This window comes from Xyrauchen texanus, chromosome 7 (assembly GCF_025860055.1).
Source record: "Xyrauchen texanus isolate HMW12.3.18 chromosome 7, RBS_HiC_50CHRs, whole genome shotgun sequence".
NCBI lineage: Eukaryota > Metazoa > Chordata > Actinopteri > Cypriniformes > Catostomidae > Xyrauchen > Xyrauchen texanus.
In genome coordinates, this window is record NC_068282.1 from 51,168,694 (window position 1) to 51,180,112 (window position 11,419).

Here is an 11,419-nt window from a genome sequence, read left to right on the forward strand (position 1 = left end):
TCCACTACCTGCCAGTTCTTGGAGAAACACCTGACACAGACACAGACACACACACACACACACACACACCACGAGGATGATGATGTTGTTCCTGCACATGCTTCAGAAGCAGAGATAAGTGATGATCTCACCAGTGATACGCCTGCATGAAGTCCCTGATCACCACCTGTTTACTGGCCTGAAACTTCAGCAACTTCAGCAGGTCTTGAGTGAAACGTTTCACCTGAGCACGATGAGTCAACGTCAACAAACGCTTTGAGCCCAAACCCAGGATCTACACACACACACACACACACACGTTGTGTTTCCATGTTTTATGGGGACTTTCCATAGACATAATGACTTTTATACTGTACAAACTTTATATTCTATCCCCTAAACCTAACCCTACCCCTAAACCTAACCCTCACAGAAAACATTCTGCATTTTTACATTTTCAAAAAACATAATTTAGTATGATTTATAAGCTGTTTTCCTCATGGGGACCGACAAAATGTCCCCACAAGGTCAAACATTTCGGGTTTTACTATCCTTATGGGGACATTTGGTCCCCACAAAGTGATACACACACACACACTCACACACTAACACACTCACACACACACGAAGGGTATTGAACTGGCTGAGGAACCATTAAGCTTAGGGCAAACAGTCAAACGAATCGTTACAATCACTTGTGTTTGTCAATTTAATAATCAACATGATTGTTAATGAAACGCAGGTGATATGACACTTCTGCGATCACACAGGTGACGGTGTCCAGACCTGCAGCACATGAGGAACAGCCTCCAGCAGCTCTAGGAGTTTGGAGTATCCGTAGTCCGACACGCGGCACTGCTTGGCGAAATGGTGGTGATACGCTGGAATAAACTTTGTGATGGGCATTAAACAGGACGGCTGGTTCTTCATCAGATCCACCATCTCTCGACTGAACTGGATCAGCTGTGGGTTTCCAACAGGACTTTTACTGCGTTGCAGCCACGGATCTCAACACACAAATACACAAACATCACTTTCAGATTTATTGTTACAATAGACACTCATTGTCCACTACTGCCTTTAACTGACGTCATCATGACGGGTTGTAGAAAAACAAATAAACAGCTTCTCTCATCACAAGACGTTTGTTCTCAAACACACACCTGCGTTGGGTGGAGGGGGGTTGTTATGAATCCATTTGATGATTTTAAATCCATTCTGGGCCATTACTATGGTAACTCCAGGGATGCAGGTAATGAGATGTTCAAGCGGGACACTCCCATCCTGCCCCCCCTCCTCCACAAGGGTCAACGGACTGAATTCTGCAGCATAGCATTCTGGGAAACTGAGTCACAGAGAGCATACACATTATCAGAGTGATGAAATGACAGCAGATGTGTGTGTGTGTGTGTGTGTGTGTGTGTGTGTGTGTGTGTGTGTGTGTGTGTGTGTGTGTGTGTGTGAGAGAGAGAGAGTGAGTGAGTTTTACCTGAGCAGTGGTAACATTCCCTCATGACTCTGCAGTAAACTGTGCACATGAGCAGCCAGAACTTTCAGAGACACCAGAACAAATGGGATCGTGTATGAATCCGGATCAAAATCCGATTCACTGAAACCAGGAGAGAGAAAATGAGCTCACCATCATCATGAAAACATACAGTAACTTCAGAAAATGTCCCCTCCAGTCTAAAAAGAGCAATTAAACTGCAAAAATGACTCGTTCTATAATCATAGGATTTATGCTGGCAGAAACTTGTATCTGGTCATGTCAAGTAATGAAGAGGAAGTAGCGTAGACAATCATTCCAGCACAGCAGAACTAATGATAGAAGAGTGAAATGTGTGTAAAATCTTGTGCGTGTCACCTCCAGATCCTTCTGAAGAATCACAATGTGTTTATTTTGATATTCAGAGTGATCTGAAGAGTTTCAGCACATTATTATCACAATGTAACGCAGCTGTTGTTGAAGGATGAGGCCGTTCAAGACTACATTGAGCCCGACTGCAAACCCGCAGCAAAAGTTATAGTGGCAAAAACACTAACTATGAAAGGGTCAGAGAGGGTTAATATGGTCATGAAAAACTAAATAACAATTGCAGCAAGAAACAATGATTAACATAAGTGGACCTGGCAGAAAAATACATATAAAAAAGCAAACAACTAATCTCAATAATCAGGGATGCAAACGCATGAGCAGAAAAAAAGGTCAGTGTTTTAAGATGTGTAATCGGTTGATTTGTTATTTTTAAGTGGTTAAGATTAAAGTAACCCTTTCAAGTTATTTTAATAAGGAAAATGTAGAATATTTCACCTAACAAGTTGGGTAACTTATAGCTGAGAGTCGTTCCCATCCCTGAATAAAACATCTATACTAGTCATTTAACAACACACAGATTTCACCATATGATAAAAAAAACCCTCAAATTTATTCAAGGATTAGACAAATCCATTTTAAAGTGACACAATCGTGTCTGACATTGGCAACATAAAGTTGAGCTCTATAATAAAGTATCTTCACAACACTGGATTTATCAGCACATTATGAGAAACTCTTCTTGAGTGTAGACAAACACATTTTTCTCAAGTCATTTTCATTTGAAAAGCACGTTTCACAATGCACACCGTTTCAAAGCAGCTTTATAGAAATCAAAGTCCTAAAGCTCCACTGATCACAGCTTAAACATGATTGTGACAGGAGCTGACAATAACGATTATTAGAGCGATTAATCATGAGCTCTTAACCGATTATTCAGCTTGTGACTTAAAGGTTGTATTAAACATGCTTACTAATAATAAAGAGGACAATATAATCTTTTAAAGATACCTCTAATGACATTCAGTGAATTAAAGGGAAAATACTTTTATTACAATTTAATTCATTAAAGAAATTCACCGCACAAAAATCCTCTTGTTATCAAGTGTTTTGTCTTGTTTTCCATTTAAAATTGTCATAATCCTTAATTTTTCGATATTTTAAAATATTTAAATATAATATTTAATTTTATTTTATATTTTAAATTCTCCGAAAACAGTTTTTTCTTGTGCAGTATAGCTGCTAAAGTAAATGTAGCATGTAGTAAACGCTTCCTTATTATTTGAACTTTAATAAAGGATGCATTAAATACAGGATATTTCCCGTTTCCTTTTTAGACGCTCTGACAGGCAGGTTTTGCTCAAGTGGAACAGCAGGTACAGCTCTGCTTTATTTCACGACGACACTGCTTCTGTATTTACTTATTTGCATGTTTGTGTCATAATATGCGAAGATCTACATCAGCTGAATCTGTGTGGAAAGTTTGGAGTGCGTCTGGACTGGGAGCTGAAGTGCTGATCTCCCGCGTCATCATTAGCGTTTCAAAACATCTCATGTTGCTCAATCAAATCACACGAATATTCCACAATGACATTTTTTGTCGACAATTTTTTATTTCTATTTTTTTATTGTCGATGTTGTCAATAATGTCGATTAATCATTTCAGCCCCAATTGTGGCAAAACAAAATAAAAATAGTTAAAGGAGAAAAACCCTTGAGGAACCTGACCTCTGGCTTTAAGTTACATGACCATAACAGAATTATTTAAACCGATCGGCATACGTAATTTTTTTAAATAAGCGGCTTATTGATAGTTGAGCATCTTGTTGTGAATGTGATCACACTCAATGTCACAAAATTATGTCGGCGTAAATAAAACAACATATTTGGTATACTGTTGCACCAGGCCATGACACTGTTGTTTGGGAAATTCGACAAGCTGTAACGCTACAATCTGCTTGCCATTTCCATCGTTCCTGTGATCGCTCAGCACCGCTTCTCCAGGGAGGAGACGTTTCACAGCTCTCAATGTTGCATTGTTTAGTTTTAATCACACTTAAGTATTCATGTGTCGTACAATACATATGATATATATAATTGGGAGCGTCAATACAATATTTATTTATACCCCTATTCCACACACACACACACACACACACACACACACACACACACACACACACATACCTGAAGTCCTGTTGGGTCCAGTGCCGTCTGCAGACGGGCTCATGGTACTCAAGCTCTTCAAACAGAACAGGACTGGCGGTGTTGGAGCCGTCGTGAGAGTGTGCGGATCCTAACGGACTCTGTCGAGCCTGAGAGCTGGACAACAGACACACGAGCCGCCCGCCGCCCTGCTCACGCACACACACCAGATCAGGCAGACGGTACAAATCACTCACCACCAGCTTATGACTGAACCTGTAGACGAGACGCATCGGTGAGTCAGAGTGTGGTTTGGGTGTCTGACCTGTTCCCACCTGCATTTAGTGCTGAACACTTGTGATCGGATCTTAACACCAGGTGTAAACGGTCACGTTCTCTTATTGGTTTCAGTGAATTAGAGCAGTGTGTGTGTGTGTCGCTCACTTCCTCTCATAAGTCTCTGTGAATTTGAAGAGTGGGAGACAGTTTGCTGGAGCATCCTGCAGAATACTGATGATCTCGGAGCTGAAACACCAACAAACATCAAAAGAGGACTTGAGGACCAATTTCCAGGTCACAGGCTGGAGGAGTGTGGAAACCATATGTGTGCTATGAGAATCATGGGATTCATCTGATGATACCTGAGACAGGTGAGCGATTTGTTATTGGCTCCAGTGATGAGCGACACGTGAATCCGCTTGTTGCCGATTTTATAGCGATGCAGAAGACTGACGGCGCCGATGGCCTGTTGCAATGAACTCATGTGCACCCGTGCCTTCAACTGATAATCTGTGTGAGGACTCAGATCTACACTCTTCACCTGCGCGCACACACACACACACACACACACACACACACACACACAAATGTATTTAATGAGCTGCCGTTCAGCATTTGTGTGACGTGTGACATGTGACTTACTCTGCCGTGTTTAGCGAAAGTGTCTCTCAGTATCTGCTGCAAGTCTTTACGAGACATCCTGTAGTCCAGATTAGTGACCTGAATATCGGCCCCATCAGAGAACGGCTCCAGGGGGCCCTCGGCACAGCTGCTGTGAGATGCAACACTCAGCGGAGACGAGCGATTCGACAGGCAGGGTGATGCGCTCCTGAGGAGACCAAAGGTAGATCAAAATGAGACAAGCAAAGGAGAGAGAGATTTTAATGAAGCACTTGATTAATCATGCGATTGGCTGAGCTGCCACTCACCGTGATGACCACGAGCTCTGAGAGAGCATGATGGGACTGAAACTGCGCTGCAAACTTAGTTTATTGAACGCTGAAGGAGTGCTGACTTCAAACTGCTGCCCAGGAGAATCACATCTGACCCAACGCAAAAAACAAACAAACACACACACACATTCTCTCTCAGTATGGAGTCATAATTTCAAACCCTTTACCGCTGGATTTGTGATCATTCTCTTTACATGATCCTTTTGACTGAACTCAATACATTTATATTTTTGATCCGAAGTGGCACACAGATTACAAAGCCCATATCAGTCAACCATGATTCACAACACTGCTTATCTTTATATTTATGAATACAGTCTGTATAGTGACGCAGCTCTACTCGTGATGTCTTGTACCTCCGTCCGCGCTGCAGCAGCTCCACGGGTTTACTGGCCGCAGACACAAGACTGTGACTCTGAGGAGACGCAGACGCAGGTCGAACTGCACCACACACTGCCTGCAAAATACACAAACACACACTGATGACATCACAACACACAGACGAGCACGCCCACACGGCACAGAGCGGAAGACAGGAAACAGGGTTAGGAACTTGGTTAGGGTTAGGAGGGTTGGGAATGTGACTGACAGATGAAGACACAGGAGGTCAAGCCTCAGCAGCGGTTTGATGGCGGAACATGAAGCGTCCAAACAGCAGTGAGACAGCCAGTCACGAGCAGGGACAAGCAAGGTCAAGCAGGGTCAAAGTGGGCAGCATGAGAATGGCACGACAGTACGAAGCATGCGAATGGAGGATGATGGTAGGAGGCGGGCAGAGGCGGGGTCACATCTGACCTGGGGGAGGAGTTTCATCACTGGGCTGCACGAGGAGGCGTGGCCCGCTCTCCTGGGGCTATATGGGCGCTCAGGGACGTAGTTTGCCCGAGACGCCCGCCGCAGGCGACGGGATGACCGTGCCTTCTCCGCAGGGAGGAACGGCAAAAAGGAGGCGGCGGGACGCCGATGCTCCTCTTCCTCCTCTGGGCCATCGGGCGAGAAAGACACCATGATGCGGTGACCCAGGACGTCTTCGTTGTCCATGCGTTTGCGGGCGCGCTCGGCCGCGTTGATGCTGGAGAAGCGGAGCACGGCACAGCCACCGGACACGCCCAACACTTTCCCTCCGCAGTTATTGGAGAGGCGCTGCAGACGGTTAGTGACAGCTTTGGTGTCACAGTGTGTGGGGAGACGATGCACAAACAGAAGACTGAAACTGGGCTGAGGAGTAGAGACACAAACAGCACGCTGGATATCTGTGACACTGTGCTGAAAACTACTTACTGCCCTCAGCATGCGGAGACGGGGTGATAACTTGTAGTCAGCTGCTGATAAACAGTCAAACAGCCACACTGACACATTCATACAACATGGACATGTGCAGTCAACAGGAAGTGATGCGTGAAGGGCTGACCTGTGATTTGATGATCATTCCAGGCGGGAGATCCGACACAAACTCCTCGAAGGGGACGCGCTGGTGCGCGTGCTGCAGGAGGGCAGATGACGCCTGACTCTTGTGAACCAGAATCACCTGGAAACCGTGACGATGCCTCAGGTCGCTCAGCTCGCTGGCAAAGTTTACATCGGCTGCAAACAGGACATCACGATACTCTTACATCATTAGTTCTTCTGTTGTTTAGGAATTACAGTATGTATCTGACTTCGTCCACATTACCTCACCATGAGTGTACGAGGCTCTGATCAACCAATAACCTAACCTCATAAGATCAAGGGAAATTTGGTTCCTCATGATGTATGGCCTTTAAACATACTACATTCAGAACAGACAGAGCTAGTCATTTGTGGACACAACATACATGAAACAACGATGACTGTGGCGGGGGTGGTGTGGGTCTCTGCGAATCGCCGCAGACTCTGCCGCAGTTTGTCATCCGCTGCGTTTTTGGCTGTAGCGTTGATGTGGGCGACTGTCACCTAAAAAACATTCTGTTATAAATGTCATCAACAGCTTATAAATCCAATCCATTGAATAAATCAAAGAAGTTTACATTGCAATAACTGGATAGAAATCAATAGCAGGCCGACTCGTAGCGCTCGCGTGTACCTGGCAGTTGTTGAGTTCCTGTATAACAGCTTTATTCTCTTTGTTGATGTCACACACACAGATGAATTCAGCCTCACGGTGACCCTGAAAGAATCGCTCTCTCAGTCTCTGCACCACCGTCGCCGCAGAGCGCCCGCTGGGTACCGCGCAGTTCTCGATGTCCCAGAAAACCCCGACAGGTGGCAGCGCTTCCTGTGTGCCGCTCTCTGGAGAAACTGTGCAGACGCAAACGCATAGAGCACCAGTAAACACTCCAGACAACAGTAAAGATATGGAGTCACACAGGATACATTCTTGCATTCCTCCGCAGCCGATTTTAAATGTGGGTTCATGGAAATATTCAATTAACAGCAGATCGATTTTTCAGCGTCGCACAGCAGAAACGTATTACATGTTTAAGAGGTTGCGTCAAGTTAAAAATAGTTCAACATTAATGTCAGTTTTAAAGGGGCTATGAAATGGAGAATCACATTTTCCTTGATATTTAGACACAAGTGGTAACGGTGCTCTAAAAACATATTGCAGGTTTCAAAACTCAAAACTTCCTCTCCGGTCTAAAAAGAGCAATTATAGTTACCACCCTGCTGAAATCTGTGTGTTAGTGATGTCACGAGACATTGCTCATTTGCATCATCATGGGTGTACTCTTAGGAAGAGAACAGCTCAGGTTACTGATGCGAGGATGGCGAGTATCAGATGTGTTTGTGTACATGTATGTGGAGAAACTGCACAAAGGTATTTTTAAAAACATGCCTGATCGCTATAATGCACAATCATTGGTTTAACACATTTTACAGAAAACTCTTTTGTGAATTACTCACAACTTGCTGCAGGCTTTTCAATGTTTCTACTCACTGAAAGTTATGACTGAAATAAGTGTTGTGAGATATCTCACGGTCTCTGTGACAGCTCTAGAGTCTGTAAACTATAAACATGTGTCCGCTGTCTCTGACGCTTTCGATCTGTCGATCAATTTGCACGTTCTCGTAGTCTTGTAGCACATTATTGAGACTTAATGCCATTTTCATGCCATGTGGTTCATAACAGTTGTCAGTTGAGGGCGCTGTTTCGCTGCTGTTGTTGTTTTAAACAACCGTGTCTGCATGATGTCGGTCTCAATAAAGCTCATTTGGCATCTTTGGAGGGTGAGGTTTTGAAAAGAGGGGGCGTGGCTAATCCAACGGCTCAGTCCCGTGGTAGTACAGATAAAAATCGCTCACGGCACCATTAACCAATTATTTCTAATCTTTCATTTATCAGGTGTGTTTGTAATAAACAGTAAGCCATCATTTATCGCCAAGTAACCTCTGATAAGGACACGTGTATCATTATTACACTGCTGCTTATCAAATCAATACATAAACAGATGAAGAATATGCGAGTTAAACAATTATAATACATACGAAGACGGAGTAAAATCAAATATATTATGGTGTAGTAATATGCTAATATGCACGGTGTGGATACTATTTTTCTGATGCCATCTAATCAGAACAGTGGACATTTACTTTCAAGTTTTAAAGGAGAAGCAGCCGGAGCGTTTCTGACAGAGGGTCAGGAGGAGGAAAAATGTTTTAAAATATGACCGTTTTTGTGCCAAGAACTTTGATAACATAAGATAACCTCGAGGAACATAATAAAAAACATTTCATGACCTCTTTTAAAAATATAGACCAATCAGATGAATCAGGGGCGGGATTAAACATTTACATATGGACAACTGTGTTGCGTGTTCATGAATAAAGCACGCATGTTCAAATCTGTTCCTGTTTTTAATGCAAGAACACGTCTGTCGTAAACGCCGCCTTAGAACTACAGCAGCACAAATCAAACATGACCTGTGAGAATGTGTTTTTGGTGTGTGTAATGACCATATTTCTTGGTGGGTTTGTTGAGGTGGGCACCCAGCAGACCATCAGAGGGCGTTCCAGTCACCCCACAGCCGTTGCACAACGGCACAGGGACGGGAGGAGGAATGTTTGGCCAAACATTCTCGGAGTCGACACCCAAACTCTGAAAGCAGCAGAGATTCAAGACAGACTTAATTTAATTCCATCAAGCATGTTTTGCCACATTCAGGCCTTTCCTTCTCTCTCTCCCTCTAACTGAAGGATATACTCCCAGAATTAAAGGCACAGTTCACCCAAAATCAAATTGTCATCATTTATTCACCCTCATTTCAAACCCATATGAACACAAATAGTGATGTCACACAGAATGACTCACCATACACTCACATTGTATAAACGGATGCAATGAAATTGTATTTCACAAATATAGTAAAGTCATGAGGGTTTCAAACAAAATGAGGGTGAGTAAACGATGACAGAATTCTCATTTTTGGGTGAACGAACCCTTTAAAAGAAGTGTGACAAGTGTTCCACCAACCTTCCTCCAACAGTCCTGCAAACAGTGCGCGCCTGTCACACAGAGTGGGGTGCGTTCAACACTGAGGTGTAGTGAGTTAGAGCAGAGGTGAGTGGGTGGGGGGGGGTCACCACGTGAAAAAGAGTGTTGCTGCACTCGCGCGTCTCCACGACAGTGGCAGATACCCGACACAGACGGACAGATGCGTGTCTGCCGCAGACTCGTGCAGCAGGCCGCGTGGCAGCGTGTAGCAGAGGCAGAGAGTGGCCCAAAGCTTCCGGGGGTCTGCAATGGCACTTCCGGGCCCCGCCGGTCAAGAGAGGGGGGGTGAGGGCCAGAGCGGGTGTCTGTCGGCGAGTGAGAGAGATACAAAGGAAACCCTCCACCAGTGTCCACATCAGCACTCCCGCTGGAGGTCTGCCGCAGGTGTACGGACGCTTCACAGCACGAACACACGCTTACGCTTAGGTTGCCTGTCTGCAGCTGTGTGGGGCGGGGTTCCAAAAGAGGGCAGAGACAGGATTGCTGTAGTGGGATGGGTTTTGTGGCAGTGCTGTGAAGGGGAGGGGGAGGAACATCCTTCAGCTCCAGAACCGGCTTACGGACCTCCATGAAAACGCTCTGGAGAAACAGACCAGTGAAGGTGATCATTGCAGAACTCACAACTGAATAATGGATGTGAATAAACTCATCTCAAGCATCAGTGTGATACTAAACTAATAGAACAATGGTTTTCATAAAAACATCTGTGATGATAAAGACAAGATGATAATTGACAGATCATTTTGAGTAAATAGTGTGTAAAATAAGAGGATAAAATTCAGTGATTATATCGGACTCACTGTTCTCTTGATATCAGTATCACCCATTAAAAACACTATAAACACTGCTGAAGACGCGCTTCAAAGATCTCTTTAGTGTTACAACACCCAAACACACACACCAGCATGAATCTCACCTGTCAGAGAGTTTACAGTGACATCGCAACACCTACTGAATATCTTACCTGTCTGACAACACACCTCAGATAAAAACACCTCAAACCTTCCAACAACCGACTGAAAATATCCGCAAACTCATGTAACACATGCGGCCGTCAATCAGTCAAATTAAAGTTAATGAGTCACAGGAGACTCTGATAAACATAATTCTTTTAAACTCTTATTAGCTTTTCATTCGCTTGTTTTGTTTGCGATTATCAACAATAAGAGCTCATTCTCTCTCAGGCGCTTGTTTTCTGCTACGCGAAAACATTAAAAGACAAATAATACATAGTTTATGATGAACTAAACTCAATCTTAAATTCATTTAATTAGATATTTTATTTCTATTGTAGCTCACCGTCTCGCTCCAGTCGCGGTGCCTCCAGTCGTCTCCGTGGAAACCAGCCTTCTGTTCAGGGTCGTAAAACAACTGATGCAGGTGTCGTAAAATGAACGTCGTTCACACACAAAAGGAAATAATTTACGACATTCAATAAACGTATAAATTAAATATCTAAAATAGACCTTTTCTCTTTGACGTGATGGACGGATGGATAGATTTAAAGTCAGAAGTTTACATTCGTCTTAGCCAAATACATTTAAACTCCGTAGTTCACAATATCTGATGTTTAATCGTAGAAAACATTCCCTGTCTTAGGTCAGTTAGGATCACTATATTTTAAGAATGTGAAATTATTTCAGCTTTTATTTCTTTCATCACATTCCCAGTTAGTCAGAAGTTTACATACACTTTTGTTAGTATTTGGTAGCATTGCCTTTATAATGTTTAACTTAGGTCACATTTTTGGGGATCCTACCACAAGCTTCTCACAATAAG

At 43.6% G+C, this 11,419-nt stretch overlaps 1 protein-coding gene across 1 annotated transcript in view; it reads right to left on the bottom strand.

Annotated features, from left to right (window-relative positions):
• Window positions 1–10,977, bottom strand: part of LOC127646139 (meiosis regulator and mRNA stability factor 1) — a 14,097-nt gene extending 3,120 nt beyond the window's left edge. Inside the window, exons 1-18 of the mRNA XM_052129590.1 lie at window positions 10,940–10,977; window positions 9,620–10,219; window positions 9,103–9,244; window positions 7,232–7,446; window positions 6,984–7,101; window positions 6,581–6,753; window positions 5,965–6,387; window positions 5,526–5,626; window positions 5,146–5,259; window positions 4,859–5,045; window positions 4,579–4,757; window positions 4,382–4,462; window positions 3,980–4,213; window positions 1,469–1,588; window positions 1,143–1,324; window positions 766–986; window positions 132–274; window positions 6–30 (exon numbers count right to left, since the gene is read on the bottom strand). Of these exons, the coding sequence (XP_051985550.1) occupies window positions 6–30; window positions 132–274; window positions 766–986; window positions 1,143–1,324; window positions 1,469–1,588; window positions 3,980–4,213; window positions 4,382–4,462; window positions 4,579–4,757; window positions 4,859–5,045; window positions 5,146–5,259; window positions 5,526–5,626; window positions 5,965–6,387; window positions 6,581–6,753; window positions 6,984–7,101; window positions 7,232–7,446; window positions 9,103–9,244; window positions 9,620–10,210 (3,249 nt within the window). The 5' untranslated portion in view covers window positions 10,211–10,219; window positions 10,940–10,977. The remainder of the gene's footprint in view (window positions 1–5; window positions 31–131; window positions 275–765; window positions 987–1,142; window positions 1,325–1,468; window positions 1,589–3,979; window positions 4,214–4,381; window positions 4,463–4,578; window positions 4,758–4,858; window positions 5,046–5,145; window positions 5,260–5,525; window positions 5,627–5,964; window positions 6,388–6,580; window positions 6,754–6,983; window positions 7,102–7,231; window positions 7,447–9,102; window positions 9,245–9,619; window positions 10,220–10,939) is intronic.
• Window positions 10,978–11,419: the final 442 nt, after the last annotated feature.